We start from the raw sequence: 23,808 nt of genomic DNA on the forward strand, positions 1-23,808 counted from the left end.
TAGATTGGCTGTGCAAAAGGAGAAACAATATTCTGTGTTTAGAGCCTGATTTAAAGACTGTGGCGATGTCGAGGCTAGGAAGACTACAGACACAGGTCTGATTTGCATATCACAATTAAGTCAATCCATGGCTTAGTGTGGCTGCACAAGTATGTGAGCTCCCAGGGAGGAAAATGCAGCCACTCTGCTCCTCTCTGATTGTTTCGCTACTGCACCACACTGAGTTAAGCCATGGCTTAGCTTAAAGCAGTGATGGGCAAACTTGGCCCTCCAGCTGTTTTGGGACTACAATTCCTACCATCCCTGACCACTACTTGTTCTTACGAGTGCATGGTTTATAATGGATTTGCAGTAGTTGTGACCCACCAAGTTGACCACAGCTCATCATCCATCTATGTTGGCCCTCAGGACCTGTGGCAAGTCACTTGTTTTGAGTGCCTGTCTGGAATTTTGCAAAAACACAGTGCAGAGAGTTGGCCAGTACTTGGCAGACCACAATATATGGATGGGTTGTGCTTGACCTCATGAGTCGCAGGTTATTTAGGCTGGGTGTACACAGTATTTGCTAGCCTGAGTGTTCTTATTAAGGGGTGGAGGAGAAGACAGAAGCTTCCCACCAATGAAACTGATGGAAGGGCAAAATCTCTTGAGACCTCTATAGACTAACATGCACGAAATCCTAGAAATTGGAAATGGACTCAGATTACAGAGAGCTGCAAAGTAACCCCTTGAAAACTCACTGGCTGTGTTTGGACCATCATCCACAGCTTCAGTAACCATGGTATGTGTGCCATAGACACACACTCACGCCTTGTATTCCCTCATTCCGTACTAGCTTTACAATGGCGATCCTAGATTGCATTAAGTCAGAGTCCTTGTTATGTTCAAACCTGGGAGCAGTGACTTAATGTCAGAACAATAGGCCAGGAAAGGGGTAGGTGGGGGAAGAAGGAGCACACAGGCACTCATTCACAGTTGAGGAAGTCATGGGCTGTCACTGTTTATGAAGTAGTTACTGTCACCATAACTACTGCCCCATGCATAAATACAATGTTGCTACACCTCAACTTCCCCAGATGTTTAAGCACTACAGGTAACTGCAAGAACTACTCTTAAAGGCAAGGTCAGAGGTCTTCTCATGGTTTCAGAAACCACAAAACAAGCTTTTTAAACAGCCACGTGGCTTCCACAAAACCTGCTGGAACAGCAAGGAAAACAAGTTTCACATATTTCCATTTAGACTCTGCTCCCATTAATCTTAAAGGGGAATGACGAATTTAGCAGCAGATGTTAACCGTCAGGACTGGGTGAGTCAGATCCTTTGTAACTCAGATCACTGTACCCTGACATTATGCTAAGGGTCAATTTTGTCATAACCATTACCTAATCAAATTTTGGGAAATAAATGTAGGGAACTGGTCACATATGCATGTTTTTAAAGTGTGAGAAGGGGCTGGTCAAAGTCTATCACAAGAGGCATGCAATGGTTGCCTCAGAATGATGGAGAAGATCTGGAGAAGGCATCAGTGTTTGTGGTGTGTAGAGTCATTCCACAATTGTCTCTAGTAAACAGATTTTGTAAGTTTTGTCACTTTTCAAAGGCTTGCAAAACCTGTTCTATCACAGATGACAGCGAACAAAAGAAGTGCCCATATCTCAGAGGCACCACATCTCTATTGTACCACAGCCTCGTGCAAACCGTTGCCTCTTGCATGATGTACGGGGCAGACAAGGTGTGTAGGTGTGTTTTGTTTGGTTCTTTTCCCCCAGTTACACATTGATGTTTTAATTGTGTTTTTAGGTTTACTAGCTTGATTTAATGGTTTAATTGTTTCATGAGGCGCCCAGAGAACTTAGGCCATGGGGCAGCTATGCAAATTCAGTTTAAAAATAAATAATGAATTACATGTCTCATATCGATGTGTCTACAGCTCTCTTCAGAACACTGTGCAGAACTGCTTGATGTAAGAACCGCTGTCAGCTGCACATATTTAAAGAACCTGCGTTGTGTACAACCCAGAGGAAAAGTGAGCAGACATAATTCCAATGGCAATAATCAGAATATAAGTGCCTAACTTCCTTTGACCAAAAAATAAGTTATCAGTAGGGCATAGAGTCAATGTACAAGGTGCTGGGGCATTGACCAGCGATACGATGAGGCAGGAGCAAAGCTCTGGCATTTCTGGCAAGACATTACCAGAGCCCCTTCAAAGAGGCTAGAGACTATGCACTATACATCTCTCAGTCAAAATGTGCAAGGGGTGAGAAGATAAAAGTTGCCACCATGTAAACAACTTTGCTGTTTCACTGCCCTTTCCTACACCATTGTCCGTTGCAGTCTAAGATTTATTTTTTGCTTGTCTTGCAGCTAAAAGCATCATGGAAACACAGAAGCCAGCCATCATAGCCTAGTGCTATGCCATTGCAATAAAACAGGGGTAGGCAACCTAAGGCCCGTGGGCCGGATGCGGCCCAATCGCCTTCTCAATCCGGCCCATGGACAGTCCGGGAATCAGCATGTTCTTACATGAGTAGAATGTGTCCTTTTATTTAAAATGCATCTCTGGGTTATTTGTGGGGCATAGGAATTCATTCATTTCCCCCCAAAAAAATATAGTCCGGCCCATCACATGGTCTGAGGGATGGTGGACTAGCCCACAGCTGGAAAAGGTTGCTGACCCCTGCAATAAAATCTGTCAAAAAAATAAAAAGCCCTTACTGGAGACAAGCAATAAGTTTCACTGGAGAGCTTGGATGGGACGTTTTTGTAATCAGGGGGAGCAAAAAGCCACCCCATAGAATGTAAACTCAGTTTTCATTATTTGGAGCCAATTCTGTAAACATTGGAGAGAAGTTATTTGAGATCACTTTCCTTGAGTGATGTTTAACTGGAACAACATTGCCGCTTGCCTTATGGTGTGGCTAATCTCCCAGTATCCCTTCCTCCTTTTATCCTCACACCCTCCTGCAATAACAAGATTAAGCATTAGCCGGGCCAATACTGGTTTGGTTACATAATTCCTGCTTGTTAAGTCTTTTTCAGTGAAGGAAAATAATAGCTTGGGAAAGGGTCATATCTTGATAGTACTATTAAATAATGGGTTGGGGGGGTAACCTATAAGATCTGCAGAGAAGACCTAAGAAGACCTTCTATATCCAATAGTGGCATATGAAAAATAACTTTTAGACTGTAATCTATATCCACTTATTTGGGAGTAAATCTCACTGAACTCTACAGGGCTTGCTTCTGAGGTGACACATTTAGGCCTGGCCAGTTCACTCCCCCTTGTCAGACTCCTTCGAGAGTCCTTGGGGAAACTGAGTTGTTCATCCACTTCTAAAGGTACTTCTGTTTATTTTAACCAGTTTCCATAACGTTTGGAAACTTCTTAGAACAATGTAGCAGTGACTAAGCCAGTGGCTCTGGTTAACCTTTCCACATCTTCCTGATAGCCATCTGTATAATTAAATTAGCCCAGAGCCTTAAAAGCAAGGGGATTAGCTACTTTTGTGATGTCTAAGAATTGCCTCTGGAAGAGGGGAGGTGGGGAGAGTAGAGGTTGGTCTGAGCAAGATCATCTTTCCAAGTCTGATAAGAATCCTTCTTACATATTATTCTAGGAATTCTAGGTCAGGTGTGAACATTATAAAGGCACAGAAACTAGATACACATTCTTGCTTCTGTTTCAAACATAGGAGAAGGTATCTACTTAATGCCAAATGAGGAATGTGGACAGCTCAAATTCAGCATCACATTTTGGCAATGCTTTGTTGCAACGCTGCTTTCCTCCAATGGGCCTTTTGGCTCAGTAGATAAGGGTGCCTTCCTATTAACCCTGAGACTGTGGATTTAATGCCTAGTGAAGGTCGACAGCTCAGTGGCACAGAAATCCCCAGGTTTAATTTCTAGTATTTTAACTTCTAGTATTGAGGTTGGAGTGGGGGAATACCCTTCTTCACAAATAGGAGTTTGTTTTGTACTCTTACTTCTCGTAATGGGGAGGGCAGGCAGGGTCAGTCAAAGCGATTCTGCTGCCTGGGGCAAAGAGCAAGACAGTGCCCGCTCCCACTTCCACCTGCAGAAGCTAACTAGGCTGGCAGTGGAGTCTTGCTTCACAGGACAGAGTGTCCCACTGGAGAGTCACAACAGGCCACAGGCCACTCCCTGCCTCCCACCAAATGTTCCTTGAAGTGGCTGCCTCCCTCTGCCCCTGGGGAAGAGGGCAGGTTGCAGGCCAGATGCAAAGGTGCTACAGGCCCATGGGCTGGTGATTTCTTACCCATGATGTAGTCAATTACACAGGCCAATGGTCTGGCCCAGCATAAGGTTTCTTCCAGCTGTGTAGTTATTGCCATAAATGGAATGGTGCTTCTTAATGAGATATTTGGAAACCGCCTCCTTGGCATATGTACTAATAGGGACTTTAAGAAGTTGGGCATATCTTAATCCTAGGGCACACTGTGAGAAGCAGAACCTGGATAGCTCAGCTGGTTACAGCATGGTGCTGAGAATGCCAAGGTAGAAGGTTCGATCCCCAGATAGGACAGCTGCATATTCCTGCATTGCAGGGGGTTGGACTAGATCAGGGGTCTGCAACCCGCGGCTCCGGAGCCGCATGTGGCTCTTTTACACCTTTGCCGCAGCTCCGGGGCGGATACTAGCGAGGGGAGGAGGCACATTGTGCGCCCCGACACTCCCCACTGTGGCGGGTGCTGTACTGGCTGTGACGTCGCATGGGGGCGGTGCGTGCGTTAGTCACGCACTGTCCCGACATCACCTTCCCACCCGCTGTCAGATCGGAGGGCAGCGGCGCGCATGCTTTAAATGTCGCAATGGTTTTGCGGCTCCCAGGTTTTTTTCCCTTCGGAAATGGGTCCAAGTGGCTCTTTTTGTCTTAAAGGTCACAGACCCCTGGAAGAGATGGTCCTCAGGATCCCTTCCATCTCTACAATTCTATGATTGTGAAACCATGCAAGGCCAACACAAGAATATTGCTGGCTGCAATTTCTCATTCCGGGAGGGTGCTTTTCAAGTTTGGGGGCTTCCGCGCAAAGGACAGCTATTTCAGTAAACAACTCTGAGGAGCTGAACCAAGCAGAGTAAGGAACCTTGGGGGCTAATAAGAAGGGGCAAGAATAATGAGTGGGAAGGACTTGCACAATCAGACTTGTGTGTTGCCTGCAGAGGCCATGCATGCATTTACAGGTAAAGCAAAAGCAGAGACTTCGAAGCCAGAAAGAAAGTGCCTCAGGTGGCTGCGCTGATGCATCTTGAAAATGTGGTTTGTGAGAGGCAACTAGTGTTCTCTCTACCCCTCACTTCTGCCTCCTGGGAGGCCCCCATCCACATATACCACCACTGCTATATTTATTTGCATAGAGGCTTGCCCATGGCCCTGTATCTAAAAGAACTGGGTTTAAAGGTGATAACGACCCAGAAGGATGTCGCTGCTGCCTGTAGGCAGCGAGGGAGGAAGCCAGCCAGAAGATGTTTTGTGGAGTGGAGTTTGACCATCTCAAACAGATTAAGGGCAGGTTTGGGCTCTGCTGAAAACTGGGGGTCGGGGGGGGGGGTCGGCGCGTGTGCTTGTGGAGCAACTTGTACGGTTGTTGCAAATCTGCAAAGAGTGATAAGTTCTGCAGCGTCGGTTCCCAAAGAAGAGGAGAGCAGGGTGGGAGGGGAGAAGAGGAAGAAGAAAAACGTCTCCGGTGTTTTCACCGATGGAAGAAGACGACACCCTCTCCGGCCCAGTCGAAATGCTGTTTCTCTCCCCACTGTGGCTCCTACAGCAATTCCTAAACCTAAACACAAGAAAGTCAGGCAGGCGAAGCCGGCGCTTCTCTCCTTAGCCTAGCCCATCATTGCTGCGCACAGTCCTTCCCTCCCTCTTTTCCCAACACCCGCAAGCTGCTCGCCTGCAGCTCCAACAATGCAAGGGAAAAAAGGACAAGAATGGCAGAGGAGGAAATGAGCCACAGCTGGGCGATTCTGAATCTCTCGGTCTTCCTTATTCCAGCGGGGCTGGAGGCGGGGGTTTGGGGGTGGGGGGTGGGGATCAATGCTCAGAAATGTACAATTACGACCAAGCTGCAGCAGGACCATGTAAGGACTGCATACACAGAGCAGCAAACGGGTTTCTCTCTCTCTTTCTCTAACCAAGCCATTCAAGCAACAGATAGAGGTTTACCTTCAAAATGCAGGCCATGTTCTTCCCTAGCCTTCCTCAGCCCGCAAAGCAGAAGGAGATCTGCTTTGTGAGTAACAGATCCAGTCTGAGGCAGGAGGTTGGCCGGAGAGCTGCGGAGGGGTGCCCGTGCCTACATTCCTGGAGATCCAGAGAAGGAGCCACAATTCTTAAGATCCGTTAGTCATGTTAGTCTTTTCATGCCCTGTTTGTTCCACCCATCAGCTTCTGCCACTGGCTGCAAGCCAGCCCAGTACCTCCCCTCCGTCACATGACTGAGTTTGATTCATGGCTCTAGCTGGGGGATTTTATTTTTTTTCAATTTAAGAGGGAAAAGCTCAGTTGGATGCTCTCTCTGCCTTTACGGTATGCGAAAGCAAATCTGCACTGTGCAGATGTTCTGGGTTTTAGAGAGTTGCTCATTAAATGATCTTTCCGATCATTCCAGTATTTTTTTTTTTAAAAGGAACATTTCTCCGCTGCGTTGGTCAGTTTACAAGCACAAGAGTGTTTCCCAGTAGTTGAGGGGTCACACACGCAGACACAAACACAAACACACACATACACAAATCAGTCATCTGCAAACATTTATTAAATGCCACGCTGCAGTCTTTCCTCGTCTGGAGAACAAACTTTCCTTTGTCTGAAAGTCCTGCAGAACTGCCTGCGGTAGAAAGAGGCTCACTCAGTCCTGACTCAACACACACACACAACACACAACACATACACACACGCCGGATTGCATTGCCCTGAGTGTGTCTACTTATATGCTGCTGTTCTTACCGGAAAGAATACGTATGCAAATTCCATTCCATTTGTTTCCAGGAAGCTCGGAACCTATCCTTGGAAAATATATGGATAACTAAATGTAATTTATGGATAAATGGAATAAATAAATGGAATTAGTTTCCCAATGATAGGTTCTGAGCTTCCTGGAAAGGCAACGAAAGTGAAACGAAAGTTATTCCATGATTTGCTTATCTTATCACCTGGCATTTAGGGTGAATCCAAACTGCTGTCTGCTCCACAAGACTCTTTAAAAGAAAAAAAAAAAAGTTCGTTATTCGAGTCCTTTCTGTATTTGAAAATGCTCTAGGGAGACTTTTGCTGGGGGTGTCACACAGCTGTGTGCTACCAGTGAGAAATAGTCTTGTGGAAGAAACATCCAAGTGGAATCTCTCACGTAGAAAAACTTTCTTATTTATTAAATTCGGATACCACCCTCCGTAGATCACAGGGCAGTTCACAGCATATAAATACAAGTTAAAAAACAAACAAACCAGAACCTAGTGGGTAGGTTCCAATTCAAAGCATAACTCCGGTGCTGCCCAAAGGGTTGGGAATCCTTGGAGTTCCTCCCCACAAACACATACTTTTGAACTGCAGAGACACACACATGCCCCCCCCCCAACTGGGTTTTTTGCCGTTCTTTTTCTTTATTCGTAAGAGTACATATCCTGTGCTCTCAGAAAATGTCATTGCGGCGAACGTCAATATAAAAATCTTTTTGAAAACCATTGAAAACATTACAGATTATCAAGAACCATGAGCCCAAAGCATCCTCTCTGATGCACAGAACTGGTCACGTACTTTTTCAGGCGCTAGTCACTATCTCGCTTTACAAAAATATAACTTGTCTTTGTTATTTATTTAATAAAATAGTTCACATGGCGCCTTTCATTTCAAGAAGAAATGCCAAGGCGGTTCACAAGCAACATCATGCAGTAAAATCAACTCATTTGTCTATTATTATTATTATTATTATTATTATTATTATTTAAAGTTCAAATATCCACCCTGAATAAAATAATGTTACAAATTTAGCTTCACTAACCAGAAAAAGGGGAACTGGGTATTAATGGCCATAGCAATTCCCAGGTAAACAGGTACATCTTCAATGGGTTTCCACAGTCATAACCTGCCTGATGTCCAGGGGGTGATCATTGCAAAAAGTAGGTGCCACCGCGGAGAAGGCTCCATGGAGTAGGCCATGGCACAATGGTGCTCTTTCAGATAACCAAGTCCTGAAATGTCTAAGACATAGTAAACAAGCACTAAGACCTTTAACTTGTCTCAGTAGCTAGCTAACCAGCTGCCAGTTCAAACTCTTTCAGCGCAGATGTAACATGTTCATGGTAGGAAGCCTCACTGAGCAACTTCTGCTTCAGCTACAGATCTGAATCTACTCTTAAGGGCAACCTCACACAAACTCTTTTTTTTAAAGGCATCCTAAAACAGACAAAATGTTCTAAAAACAGTTACAGTTAGAAACATTATTTCATTCAGTGATCTCATAGTTGCCGGGAACAGTATTCTTCAGCTGCCAAATGCCTGGGTAAAAACATAAATGTTTCAAAATTCCTCCTGAAATTTCATAATGCTAGAGACAAGCACACCTCACTAGGGAGGGCAATCCAGGAACAATAAACAAGAGCAGAAAAGGCCTGTCATGAGTCAACACCAACCAGGCATCCCCTAGTGGTGGCACCACCAACAAAGTCTCAGTGCAAATGTGTATAACATATGGATAATAAATGACGTTAAGGGTGCTGAGAATTGCAGCTTTGAAAACCACAGTGCCCAAAATCTGATGGAGCTTTAAATGTGCTTTATATATATGGTGTTTACCCAGCCAGAACAGGAGGTCAGGCTTCCTGTTGGATCATTGGCCCAATCCAGGAGGTTCTCCTTATCTTCTCAACATGCTGTGTGGGCCACACATCTGTATTCTAACTGTAATTTTGTTTGTGGTGACTTCTGAATCAGAGTGACTTCCGTAAACCAGGCTAAAATTCTAGTACTTACACATTGTAAGACAAAAAACAAAAAAACCCCAAGCAAACTTTAATCTCTGGCCAGGAAGCCTGCCCAGGAAGCTACCCAGTTACCGTTAATCTGTTTTTCAGGGATGGTGGTGCTGAAACAATATAAGAACAAACAGTGATGAAATCTTTATAATGTAAACCACAGCAATCCCCACCTAAATGACAGTGAACACTGGTTTTATCCAGAGGTTTAACTCAGAGCTGTACTACCCAACCAATACAATTGTCCATCCTTTCTGATAATTTTTCTTTAATTAAAAAAGTTGTTTGTAAAGCTCTTCGGGGTCCTGTAGAGCCTAATGGTTATTATTGTTTACTCTCCATAAACACTAATAGGAGCTATTTGTAGCTTTATTAGGTCCCTTTACTGAAATATATTAAGATCTCTCAAGGCATTGCAAGCCAAACTGCCTAGAAACTAATTCCAACTTTCTTGAAATCAAAATATGCAACATCCCACCAATGCAACTGGTTATAACATATGGATAAAGGTTTGGTCTGATTTACGGCTTTTATTCCACTTTTTTTTTTTTTTAATTAGAGCATAGGATGCATAGGATCATCGTGACTTGACTTCAGAGATAATTCTTCATGCTTTCTGATTAATCTCCTAGTCCCACATTTGATGTTGTTATTGTGTATATAGGCCTGGCATTTTTAGGTACATTTAATCACCAGTATTCTACCTAGTGAGCCTGCCCCCATGATCCCCATGAAGTTGGATATATTGTTTGGAAAGGGTTTAACTGTATTATGTGTGTTTAAGCATCATTGATTTCACTGAAATATACTTGTGCAAAGCCATGCTATTGCCTATTGTCCAAAGGCAATAATAACCTTAGTAATAATTTTCCTGGCTAGTGCTTGTATTCAAATAACTAAAATTTAGACCAGAGCAGTCTTCTGGCCATGCTGTGTGGATTCATTAACTGTAATGTTTTCGTCACAGCATTTAACAATTGCTTACCCTCAAGGGAGTTTTATTCTGCTATTATCTCATTTTACTACATTCTTTGATACCATATGCTGGTTTTCTCTTTTTATTTTTAAAGAAAGCTTGCATGAATAAACTGTTCCCTCATATGTGATTTAACTATGTCCCAAACACGAGCCAGATGAACATATTCACTGCCATGTAGTGGTTAGCATGTTGAACTAGGGTCTGGAAGACCAGGCTTCAAACCCCTACTCAGTCATGAAGCTCACTGTGTGAGCTTGGCCAGTCACAAGATGTATGCCTAACCTACCTCAGAGGGTTGCTGTGAGGCTGAAATAGGGTGGAGGAGAACCATGTATGTCACCATGAACTCTTTGGAGGAAAGGTGGGATATAAATATAACAATTAATATGAGACTGTATTGCTAAAATAAAGGAAAATAACAGCTTCTTGTTTAGGTCTTGAAAACTCATTGGTTTTTGAAAGTTATTTTTAGTTTAGTGCAGTTATTTTTATACTTACATGTTGGCAAGTAAAACATGGACCACTTATAAATGCCATCTCCAACTTCTCGAAAGATTCCATCAACAGTGTCTCCGAAAAGTTTTACACTTCACTTGGGAAGACACATGAACTAATATCAGTGTACTGGAAGAAGCAAATATCACCAGTGTTGAAGCAATGATTCTTCAACATCAACTTCACTGGACTAGTCATGTTGTGTGGATGCCTGATGCTTATCTTCCAAAGCACCTACTCTATTCCGAACTTAAAAATGCAAAGAGTAATGCTGGTTGTCAACAAAAGAGGTTTAAAGACTGTCTCAAGGCAAATCTAAAAAAAAAAGTAGTATACACACTGACAACTGAGAAACACTGGCCTGCGGGTGCTCCAGTTGGAGAACAGCCTTTACCAAAGGTGTCATGGGCTCTGAAGACACTCGAACTCAAGACACAAGGGAGAAATGTGCTAAGAGGAAGGCACGCTTGGCAAATCCACACCGTAATCAACTCCCACCCGGAAACCAATGTCCCCACTGTGGAAGGACGTGTGAATCCAGAATTGGCCTCCACAGTCACTTATGGACTCACTGTTCAAACCATGATTATGGAAGACAATCGCCGAAGAAGATATAAACAAATAAACAATACTCATATTATAGAGATAATATTTACATATATTATAACCTTTAAGATTCTCTGTGTGATAAAAGGTAAGATTTAAATAATCTACTGTGATTCCCAATTGATGAAAAAAACCACATCCCCATTTAAAGGAACCTATCCTGCTTTAGAATCAGTTATTTATAATAATCCTCTTCCCTATTATCTAAAGAAGAAGAAGAAAAAGCAGTAGTATTAATTTCAGTAACTTCAAATATACTGTTATAAAAATTAATCTTCATCTAGATAGTTCTATTCTTCTGTAAAACTTCTTAGGGACATTTTGGATCTGTATCACAACTCTTTTGGTTTGAACTAACTACAGCAGCATAATTTCTTATCAGAGAAGGATTTCAAAAAGTCTTTTCTGTTATCCTGAAATGAGTTTCCTATCTAAAGATTACATTAGGTTTTTCTTTTGATGTATTTGTTTAATCTCCATATGTTAAATGGGGTAAATCCTGCCACATTTAGATTTAAAGTAATTTAACTTTATCCCTGTGTTCCCTCAGTTAAAAATAAATACTAGGGCTGTAGGGGGCGGGAGTTGAAAGAAAATAGGGGGGGGGGAGGAAAGGAGGAAATATCGGGAAGAGAAACCAAAATCAAGAAGGTTGAATACGTGTGTGTGTGTGTGTGTGTGTGTGTGTGACAAAAAGGTTTACCATTCTCCATCCTCTGTGTATATAATTCAATCTGTACTCCACCCTCATCCTCTGTGATAAAGGTATAAAATAGCTGATCAGCATTTTTTTCATAGGGGCCACATAAGCATCCACTATCAATGCCTCGTGTCTTTTTTAAAAAAACCTTGAAGACTTCTCTGTAGGTTTTAATTGGGAGTTGTAAATAAAGGTTGCTTGCATGGATGTGATTAAACAGTTGCCTATTCTGGGTTTTAGTTCGCTGCCATTAATAGTATAGTAATATGTCTTATGTGCAAATTGGCTTTGAAGCTTCTTGTAAGCCATTTTGTAGAGGATTTCCTTAAAAAATCTCTTAAATAAGGTAAAAATAAAGCTTCCCAGAAACTCAAAACATTAAACAATTACTCGGGTAAAATGCATATAACATTTAATAAACAAATAAAAACACAACAGCTATATAAGCAGCACAAGCAAGTTAGCTAGACGCCTTCCTGAAATGGGTGGCCTTTGAAGCCAATATCCTAAACAAAACACAGTGCTAAGTAGAGAAAATTCCATTTGAGATTTGCATTTCTTGAGTGATGTGAGGCATGGAAGGGAATTCTACTGTTTTGCCAGCTGGCTGTTTGGATTAAATGACTGTTCCTACAGTCTATTTGCTTCAGTGTTTCTCTCAAAAGTTAGACATAAGAGAACCTAACTTCAGAATGATGGTGTGTTACTTCTTTCTGAGGAAAGGATAGCTGGATCATGAATGCATAAAGAGCCTCCTTTGTTTCAAGACAGCGAAGAAATTTAATTATCAGCTAAGTCAGCCTCAGAATGTTCTGGTGTAGACTAAATTTTCACGACAATGCAAGTGGCATGATTAACATTACACACAAATAATATATTTTGCTATCAGGCTTAAAATTGCAACTAATAAAGCTGACCTGCTTAGAAAAAAACAGCTTGAAAAAATGCATCTGATTATTTGGACATAATGTATTGTATCTGACCAAGTTATGGAGTAGTAGGTACATTGCAATCAACAGACAAGTTAATAATGACTAACCTAGGTGCATTGATTTCAATGGTTCTGCTTTGAAAATGACGTACCGGTAGTTGGATACAATCCATCTTGCTTTGTAAACACTGAAAACTGACTACCTTAAAAGTTAGGTTGTGATCACATGTTATGTTTTGTGCAGTTTTTTGAGATAAAGGAAGCAGCCCTATATGTGAATATGACACATCGCTGTAAACATGTGAATAGCACAGTTACACTCATCAGAAAATTGGTGCTCCCTATCAAGTATACGCGGGTGGCGCTGTGAGTCACAGAACCTTGGACTTGCCGATCAGAAGGTTGGCGGTTCAAATCCCCGCGACGGGGTGAGCTCCCATTGCTTGGTTCCTGCTCTTGCCAACCTAGCAGTTCGAAAACACGTCAAAGTGCAAGTAGATAAATAGGTACCGCTCCAGCGGGAAGGTAAACGGCGTTTCCGTGCACTGCTCTGGTTCACCAGAAGTGGCTTAGTCATGCTGGCCACATGACCTGGAAGCTGTACGCCCGCTCCCTCAGCCAATAAAGCGAGATGAGCGCCGCAACCCCAGAGTCGGTCACGACTGGACCTAATGGTCAGGGGTCCCTTTACCTTTACCTTTATCAAGTATACATCCTATGTCACATGAAACCAAAGGAAAAATGCTGACTGACTGACTGTCAGAGTAGGAGAAAAATTTATGCAGTAGCTGGAAGCCTGAAAGGAAGCACTTTACACTGCAACACTTCTGTTGCAGACCTCCACTCTAATCATCACGTGCCATTAGAATGAATGGAAATTTCTCATGTTAAGATGTGTAAGAAATCAGAAACTTGGACCATTCACATATTATGGTAAAAATACAGCCCGACTGTGAAAATAATACTCTGATTCAGTTGGACTTACTTTGAGTAGGTGTGTATAAGATTGTACAGTTAGTTGCTTCATAAGTTGGAAATGTAAGTTTAAAAATAGTCTGTAATTTTCTGAAGGCACTGAAGCATATCTGAATAAGCTCTTATTATTATTTTTGAAACTCCCCAGTTTTCATCTTATCAAGATGTGACAGCAGTATGCCTAATGGTATGTTTTATGCTTCTGCACAGCGTTGGCAATAACACATTTTATAGTTCAAGATGAACTTTTAGATAATTAGAATTGTTAAAAAAAAGTACCTTCCAAATTATTATTTTAAATGGCATTAGGAGAAGCATGGCAGCTGCAGAAACGTAAGCCTTGCTAAGAAAATGAAAGGCAAATCCTGCTTGAAACAGGAGTGCTCAACCTCATGTAGAGAGAGATCGTGCCTGTGACTGATTTTTTTTTTTTTTTTTTAGGAAAGGGAGATAGTTATGCAGCACAAGTACCTTCCACTTTCAGTACTTAAAAACCCATTTCCACCCATATTATTCTGTGTACACACATGGGATCTTCTCGGCTCCTTCTTCAAGTGATGACATGTGCTGAAAGGTGCTCAATGATCTAGGGCATCCCATGAGCCATAAAGGGCAACAACAGCAACAAAAATAATAATTGTGTAGCAGAGTGGACCCCAACTTCTATTACCAATGAATCCATCAGGTATTCTGCCTCCCCCATGGCATATCTAACTAATCTTGAAGTCCCTAAGCACCGGAGAGCCTTTACCTTGGCATGATGTCATACCCTCCCCTCGGGTGTCATTGAAGGTTGATATAGGAAGATTGCTTACTCAGAGAGACAATGCCCCTGTGATTTTGGACAAACAGAAACAACAGAGCATGTGCTTCTCCAGTGCCTATATTATAGAGACATTTGTATTGGCCTCATTTCCCCACTACTCCATAAGTACCCAGGGTGCACAGGACAATTCTATACCCCCCTGCTGCTTTCAGATACCAACCCTGCTACAACATACAATGTTGTTAGGTTCTGCATAGCAGCATTCAAAATTCGTCGGATGATGACCTGTGCCACAAATGAACACTCATATCAGAGTGCTCTGTAAATTGATAGCCGTAGCCTTTTATATACTAACCTTTTATGCTCTTCCACATCCATTTAATGCTCCTAACCCTTCTTTTAGATTCTTTTAGCCTCTTTTAGATTCTTATAGTCTTTCATATATACTTTGTTTTAATAATTTTAGCTTTCCAAAACGTTTTGCAGATTTTAAATGATTGTTCCCCACCCTACTTATGCTGGTCTATGACCATAATAAAAGATTTGATTGCATGAGTGAGTGTAGCAGAGTGTTGTACTAAGACCGGCGGGGGTGGGGGGCAAGATTCAAGTTTCATTCAACCATGAAATTCACTGGGTCACCTTGGACTGATCACTTTAGGATTTTATTGATTTATTAGACTGCCCTTCACCATAGGAACTCAGAGCGGTTAAATTAGGATAAAAACAAGTAAATAAGTCAAATAGAACAGCAAAACAATAACTTCCCCCTTCCCAAAGACACATGTAAAAGGCTGTAGAATATTAATCAGCCCAAGGCCTGGTTGAACACCCATTCAAGCTCCTTAGATAAAAGTTAGAAGAGAAATGTTAAGAACTAAATAAGGTGGTGGGATTGTAAGGTAATTAAAAAATTTTGGGAAATGATATACAACGAATTGAAGAAAATGTTCCATTTAATATTTGTTTAAAAACCTGAAGCATTTTTGTTAGGGATTGTAGGGAAAGACCTGCCAAAAAAGCTGAAAAACATCTTCATGTATGCGACAACGGCCGTGAGAATTTTAATAGCACAAGGATGGAAGACTGAAGAAACCCCAACTAAAGAATCATGGCAAGAAAAATTGAGGGACTATGCAGAACTGGCAAAACTGGCAGACAAGGATAACTGTGACTTTAAAGATGAATGGGAACCCTTTACAAAGTATTTGAAGATGCAACAAAGTGAACTGGACTCCTTTGCTGGCTTTGAATAAACATTCACAAACTTTTTATTGATAATAATCAGCTAAATAGTTTGAGGATCTATACAACTGTGTAACATGCAGAAAACAGCACTTTTAGAGAAATCAAAGACTGGAACTGAGGGAAGTTGGGGGTGGGGGTGGGTTCTGTGGGGGGAGGGAGGGGGAGGAAAAATGGGGGGAATAAAGATGATATGTTTCTGGATAATATGTTTTGTTTTAATTTTGAATAAAAAAAGTTATTAAAAAAAGAACTAAATAAGGAAAAGTCTTCCATGGGGTCTTCATGATCAATGTGAGGTGATCAAATTGTGGGGGGCAGGACCAATGTGGGGGGCAGGTACATGGGCTATTGCCCAAAAGCAAACTTGGATCCTCGGGTAGGTTAACTAAGGGAAGCTCACAAACAGAAAGTTTCCTGCCCTGTCATCTCCTCAGAAGCCCACACAGCCCTGCCCGTGTTATTCAGGAGGGTCCCTGACCCTGCAGAGAAACTCTTTGGGACACACGTGGCTAACGGGAGGAGGGAAAGGAAGGAGGGGGAACTTTCCTTCTGTGAACTTTCTTAAGTTAACTTCCTGTCAATGAGCTACCAGCCTAAGTTCAAAGTGCTGGCTGTGCACCTTGGACCCAGGATACCTGAAAGATAATCTCTCCCCTTATATACCCAGTCAATAACTGCTCTGTGCAGATGCTATCTTATCATGAGGTCCGTTCCACACACTGTAGGAATCGGGCCATTTGTGTTGCAGGCGCTGTCTCTGTCATATTTTCAGCACCTAGAGAAGGTCTTCCTCATTCAACAAACCTTCCAAGTTGAAATCGTTCCCATTCTGTATCAGTATTGCAACTGCTTTTTAAACTGTGGTTTTTTTAAACTGGCATTTTTATTTTATTCCTTGTTTTTCACTGGGCTTCTGTGGGAGGAAGGGCAGGATATAAATTTAATGAAAAATAAATAAACCTACCAAGCCATTAAGTTTAGTATATTTTATATAATGTTTCTCCAGCCTATGTTGTAAGCTGCTTTGAGCAACTGTAGGGGCATAAACATTTTTGAATGAGTGATTGAACAGAAGAGAAAGTTGAGTAGGCTCCTATAGTTGGTAGAACATGACCCATAATCTCAGGGTCATGGGTTTCAACCCCATGTTAGGCAAAGGTTTCCTGCACTGCAGGGGGTTGGACTAGATGACCCTCACGGTCCCTTCAAACAATTCTGTGATTTGATTACATGGGCCACTTTAGCAGCACAATGGGGCATTTTGATGCCCATAGTTTCCTTCTACTGGTGGTGAATGCCAGCAGCATTTAAGGCAAATTCGGGCCACTGAGAAACAAGGAGGTGGTATCAGCATGCTCTGGGGAAACCCTGGGGTTTTCAGAAGTACAAAAATGTCTCTTTTAAAGGCATACGAGAGCAAAATATTCAAACAAAACAGAGCAGCCCAATAAGTAGCCACGGGCTGTAGACTGAGCGTTGGGAAAGAAATGTAACTTGTCACTGAACACGCTGCAACATTTTGCTGCAGGCCTCACCTGTTGTATATACCTGACAAATCATAAAATAAGAATTTTGTTTAAAACCCTGTTTGACCAGAAACCATAGTGGGATGGGGTGGGGGTAGATGTATGTAGCCCCAGGCAAAGATAGCCCTACATACTGCCTTTAAGTGTCTGAAAAACTATCATTTCTGAAATAACACTGACTAACTTATTCTGTTGGACAGAGCTTTGCTTCAGGCAATTTCTTCAAGGCCTTTCTGGTCTCGTCTGTGTGGCTTTGGGTGCATTTGCACACTCACTGCTCACAGCTGTTTCTGTGTTTCTAACCTGAATTTAGAGGTGTATAGTGGCAAAGCAGCAGTCTTTCAGGAAAGACAGGATACAAAGCCAGCATTGGGTAACTATAGAGTTAAACATTGCCCCAGTTGTTATGGGTAGGTTATAAGACTCTACCCTGTAGCTTGTTTATGTGATTACTTTCATTTTCTTAGCAGCAGTTAGCAGTGACGGACAAGTCCATTGATTTAAGTAGTTCTCCTCTCACTTAACAGTGCAATCCTATGCACGTCTCTCTGGAAGTAAGCAACATTGCTTTCAGTGGGACTTACTCTCTGGTAAATGAGTATAGTTGAATACAGTCATACGTTGGTTGATGAACGCCTTGCAACTTGAATGTTTTGGCTCCCGAACACACAAACCCAGAAGTGAGTGTTCCAGTTTGTGAACATTCTTTGGAACCCGAATATCCGACGTGGCTTCTGTGGCTTCCGATTGGATGCAGGAGCTTCCTGCAGCCAATCAGAAGCTGTGCCTTGGTTTCCAAACATTTTGGAAGTCAAACAGACTTCCGGAATGGATTCCATTTGACTCCCGAGGTACCACTGCACTACCAATAAACACCTTTCCACTTCTCTTTGTGCTTTATGAAAATTTGTATTATGCACTAGAACAGTAATTAATAGCCAAAAAGGTATAGTAAGCCAATGTGCTGGTTCAGAAATTGCATCAAATCATGTTTTCGTCTTTCACGTTTTGGCAGAGTTTGAACTGGGGTTTTGGTCCTGGATTGTAGATAACCTACGCTTCCCCAAATCATAATTTACCCAGTTCAGACAAAATTGCAAGCTAAATTGATGTGGAGGAGGAAAGAAGAGTGTGCAAGAGAAGGAAACGTGGTGGTGGTGGGGAGGTGTAGGAAGGTCAGCATGGGACTGATTCTTATTGTCTGAAAACATAGTTCTGCCATTAGGTTTGACCCAAAACACAGCCTGACTGTAGCCCAAGCAATGTTATTTCTAACTCTCCCACAAAGAGCCTTTTTAACAGTTTCAGAATAACGCATGAAAATGAAGCTATATTGCACAGTCAGGGATTAGAAAAAAATGGCAGCAATACAATTCTTTCTTATATATATTTTTAAAATGCTTAGTTGTATTTATGTCCCATTAAAAAAAAAACACATGCTAAGTTGTATTGATGTCCCATTAATTCTGTCCCATTTAAAACAAACAAACAAACAAACAACCTCTCAGAACAAGGACATTGGCAGCGCCAATAGTTTCTGCAAGGAAAAGCTGGGTTCCAGTTGGAAAGGTAAACTGCACAGGCTTTAGACTGACATCTAATTTAACCAGAATGGCATCAGGGTGGAATTGATAGATGGAAAGCCGACACATTTCTGTCCAATCACATTTGCAAATGGAGACAGAAATGACAAGCATTATCCTAAGGTGCAATGTTGTTGTTTTAATGCAGCCCCAGGAGAAGGTGCATGAGGAATGTCAGCCCAGACCTGTGAATCTTCAGAGCTGACTCACGGGGCCCATGAGTGACTTCAGTGACATTTACATTCCTGTAATGTGGCTGCTTTATTTTTATTTGGTTTACAGAATGCTGTTTTCATTTCCATTGCTCAGAGCTTTTTTTTTTTTTTAATCTACCCAGGACAAACACCATTGCACACACAAAGCTTACAGCAAAGAGAAAGAATGCTAATGTCAAATTCAAACTCTACCATTATTATTATTTAATGCACAGACAAGGCCAAGCTGGCTGGCCAAGCGACCATCTGTAGCAATATTTTTAGCAGTGGGTGGGTGTCAGGGCTTGTCAGGATCAGACGCAAATGGCACCACTCAAAACAATCCAGTGTATGGGTTCCAAGGCTACTTCTTGTAGGGGAGGGAATGGGTCAATCAGTAGGCATACCCATATTCCTGCTTTATTTTTTGGGAAGTAGCCTGTTGACATTGGTAGGCAAAGGCACATTGGCAGAAGCAATGGACAAGCGTGCAGATGACTGGCTGTAGGTTGCAGATAGCTAACAGGTGGGTGGATGGCTCTGCTACCATTCCTGATCTGCCACCCGAGTCCAGGGGCTCACCTGGGCTCATAGTAGAGCTGGGATTGTTGGTTTCCCCAGTCACTTGATTCCTCCAGGGCTGATTGGCTGCAGCTTTCCTTATTGCTGCCAGCAGGGGATGATGGAGCTGCAAGTCTCAGGTCATCTAGTTTCTTCGTGACTTGGAAAATTAAGTAGGTGGGCTGGGCTTCTGCTTTGAGTCTGCTGTGGCTGGCAGACTGCCATCTAGTCTAAAAAGTGGGCCTTTTCCACAGCTGCATCAGCCCTCTGCAACATGTTCCCCTGTGCAATCCAATAAGCATCAACTGTGACATGTTTTAGATGCCTATTAAAAATACATTTGTTAATTTGGGCATTTCCTGACTGTTGATTTTTCTATTGAATTATTGTGTGTTTTGCTTCAGTGTACTGATTCTGGATTTTTATTGAGATATTGACAGGATGTACCATACTTTGTTCTATCTTAATTTTGTGATCTTTGCTTTCTACATTTCTGAGGGTCACATGACAGTGGTCAGTGGGGCCAGAGGCAAATGTGAGCAGAACAACCTTTGCACAGTAGGCCAGTTTATACACACAGCCCTCTATGTCCTCCATCCAAACAAGATGCTCTATCAGAGTTGAAGTACACATGGTGGGCAGGGAACTTACTTGGGGTGCAAGGCAGGGCCAGCGAGTGATGTATGACCAGGGGAGACCTCTAAGGGCCAGAAGAGAAGCCATATGCAGTTCCTGGGACCTGAGAGACCCTGGACTAGAAACTGGTTCAATAAAGAAATAACATTGCCAGGGATCATGTGATCTAGCCACACAAGGCAACCAAAGTTTTACCAGGTATACTGGCTGCATAGCTTTGTTGCATTGTCACCCTTTTCCCCACTGCCTCATTGCACAACTTCCTAGCTTCATTTTTGCATCCAGTTGTACTTTTTCTGCAGGCATACACTGATTTAAAAGTCATCCCCTCTCTACTGGGAATTGCCATGTTGAAACTCATAATTCTAAGCATCCTTGTCAAACTATAATCCCCAGGATGTTGGGTTGTTTTGTTTTGTGAAGGGCAGGAAGAAGCCACAACAGTTGCACTGGTATAAAACTAAAACGAGGCTGTGCACACGTTATCGTCTCAAAATGCAGCTAAGTTCTTCTTTTTCTCAGCTTTGGTCGAAGCTGGTTTGTGGGGAGAAATGCATCAAAATGCAATATTTTATGAGAAACAACAGGATAAATGCATGGATTGCGACTAACATATTGTACACGTGGCTTCGCAAACCAGTGGATGCAGGAGTGTATGCACAGCCCAAGCCTGTAGTTTAGATATGCCCTTAGACATTTTCAAAGAGCCTTAAAAGGATGCAGCAGATGTCCTTTCAATTAGGAATGTGTGTAATTAGCACCTTTAGGGAGCATGCCAATCAGGCAGATTCTCAAAAGTTTTCATTAACTCATGACTAACTACTTGCATTCAATTAAGAAGGTACCGCTCAGTGGGAAAAAAGTTTCACTTTGAAGTCTCCTGCAGTTTGCTTCCTTTCAGCCTTGGTTAACTGAGCAAAGGCTGTGCACAGCATGTCGCATCCTTCACCGGGAGCCCCAGAGACACTGCAGAGGAGCCTCATTTGCATCAACAAAAAAGGGAATAAGGGCATTGCTGAAATACAGCAACTAATTCATTCTGAATCCGGACAGCAGCTTCATTTGTAGGCACTTCCAAGTCCCAGGGCGTTCTGTGGCTTTGACTAAAGGTCTCATTGGAGATGCTCTTTGAAGGGAAAATGCATGCCACCTTGTTAGCTTAAGCAACACCATGAGGCATTGGGTCAGATTTCCACAGCAGAGATTGTGCAGAACCGTAGCTTAAACGTATGTGGATATTGCAAGCAGAAGCTCTGTGCATTGTTATTATCCAGTTGATTTAAATGAGGATAAGGAGCAGTTAGTGGCTGCTAAAGGTAGTTCGATTCTGTTAATTTTACCCTTTTCTCCTTGACGGCTAGTCTGTCATTGAGGTATAATGTTGATATTATTGATGCTGGATACTGGCAAGTGTCTTGTTGGTATGTTTCATCCTCAAGTAAACTTTTCATATGTTTCAAATAAATTGTAGCTGTTGAAATATCGATGGCATATGACAGCATATTATTTTCATCTATATTTTTGGTTCTATTTCACTTAAATTGTCTTGTGTGAACTGCTTTGAGCACTATGTATTTGTGCACAGTGTAGTATATAAATGAACCAGATCATGGCTTTGAACTCTGATCATTTGCCTCGCTTGGTAATGTTTCTTTTATTTTAATGCCTCATTGCGGTTTTATTAATTTTACTATTCCACAGGAGTAAAGGTAAAAGCTTTGTCATTCCACAGTCTTCTATTGTTCTGTTCTGAGCTTTTGCTCTGAAACACTCACCTTCTGATCAGCACTAGTGATTTCCCACAATATCTACAAGGATAATTTTCAGCTAATTCCATGTAGTCTCCTGCCAACAATGTAAGGGTTGGGGCTGGAGGAATGGAAGAAGTAGGACACCGTCACAAGGTGCCAAGCTGCGCAACAAGGAGAGATCAAACCTTTGGTCCAGAGTGTGAGTTGAACACTCACTTTATACTGTTAAGTAAAGGACCCCTGACAGTTAAGTCCAGTTGCAGACGACTCTGGGGTTGCAGCGCTCATCTTGCTTTACAGGCTGAGGGAGCCGGCGTTTGTCCGCAGAAAGTTTTTCCAGGTCATGTGGCCAGCATGACTAAGCCACTTCTGGAGCAACGGAGCACCGAAACCAGAGAAGCGCAGGGAAAAGCCATTAACCTTCCTGCCAAAGCAGTACCTATTTATCTACTTGCACTTTGACGTGCTTTTGAACTGCTAGGTGGACAGGAGCCGGGACTGAGCAATGGGAGCTCACCCCGTTGCAGGGATTCAAACCACCAACCTTCTGATCGGCAAGCCCTAGGCTCTGAGGTTTAGACACGCCACCTACGTCCCTTCTTTATACTGTAGAAGCAACTTAATGGTGTTTTGAAACTTAGTTTGTAATGGCTTTCCCAGACTCCTTTCATAGAACCAGCACCCCATCCATGATTGAATATCTGGATTTTGTGATTTCATGCCTTGGTGCTATGTAATTTCTACTTTCATTTTAATGAAAAGAGCACAATGGATGAATTCGTGTAACCAGAGCAAAAGGAAACTACCGGTAAGAAGAGGAGCATGAAAATCAGGCGTTAGTCTCTCTGTGCATTTCTAGAAAGCTCTTCACTCATGCTGGTGACAGAAGAAAAAAGCTGTTTGTAGGCGCTGTTGTGACTCAACAAAGTCCAAAGACAGAAAATAGTTTCTTCTTTTTTCTTTGAGCAGAAGGCAGCTTGAAAAAAAGGACTGCCTGCTTGTGATGTGCAAATGAATTTTGCTTTTGCCTCTGGTGAATGGGGTTTGCAAGTTTTGGCAAATTTGTTTCAAAACATTCAGAGGCAAATGTGGAGTCTACAGAAGCAGGTGTATACCCCAAGATGTGGTGCTTCTCTCAAGCCACCTGTAATTCTCCAAAACTAATATTTATAAACAAATGTATGATGCTGCCATATACTGAGACCATTAGACCAACTAATCAGATTTTCTTTCTTTGGTTGGTAAAGTCTTTTTGTGTCCTCAGGTAAATAAAAACATTTTTCTAGTGCTCATGATCTTTCCTTAACCAGCAATACTGAACCTGTGAGTGTCTAAATGGACACTACAACTGAACTAAGGACTTTCCTAGTTGTCTGCCTTTGTCTCCGTTTCAGACTTTTAGTGGAAAGGAAGGTGGCCTGCAGCATAATGGAGAAAGCTGCCTGATTTGACTTGTTTTCCCTTTCCTTCCTCTCTGGGTCTTCTGGCTCCCAAGAGGTAATGAAAGAAAGTTGGACTCAAAGGAGAATACATTTTTCTCCTCAACAACCAAAGTGAGATTGAAGTTCCACATTTTGGGTTTTGTGGTTTTCCCACTGGAATTCGCCGCATGGGATTTCTCTCCTCACATGACAGAGCAGGAGTGTAGTCTTCCTGATCAGATTTAGCTTTGACAGTTTGAGAGTCCCTCTTCGCTTTCAAGGACTCCCTGGAGTTGATATGCCCTTGGCCCATCTTAGTTCACAGCTGTGGCACTTTTCTTCAGGCTTTCGGCCCTGACTTGTCAAAGGCTCCTCTCTACATTTCAGCTCCCACCCTCTTATCCAGGCTCGCTGTTTTTAGCTTCTATATAGGAGTTTTATCGT

The 23,808-nt window shown here is 42.3% G+C and overlaps 1 protein-coding gene across 2 annotated transcripts in view; it reads right to left on the bottom strand.

The window, feature by feature from the left end:
- Positions 1 to 6,439, bottom strand: part of ST6GALNAC3 (ST6 N-acetylgalactosaminide alpha-2,6-sialyltransferase 3) — a 238,857-nt gene extending 232,418 nt beyond the window's left edge. Inside the window, exon 1 of one of the 2 annotated variants that reach the window (XM_028733058.2) lies at positions 6,189 to 6,439. In XM_028733058.2, the coding sequence (XP_028588891.1) occupies positions 6,189 to 6,206 (18 nt within the window). In that variant the 5' untranslated portion in view covers positions 6,207 to 6,439. The remainder of the gene's footprint in view (positions 1 to 6,188) is intronic. The other variant, XM_028733059.2, reaches the window with a different exon arrangement.
- Positions 6,440 to 23,808: the final 17,369 nt, after the last annotated feature.

This window comes from Podarcis muralis, chromosome 5 (genome assembly GCF_964188315.1).
Source record: "Podarcis muralis chromosome 5, rPodMur119.hap1.1, whole genome shotgun sequence".
In the NCBI taxonomy this organism is placed as follows: Eukaryota; Metazoa; Chordata; class Lepidosauria; order Squamata; family Lacertidae; genus Podarcis; species Podarcis muralis.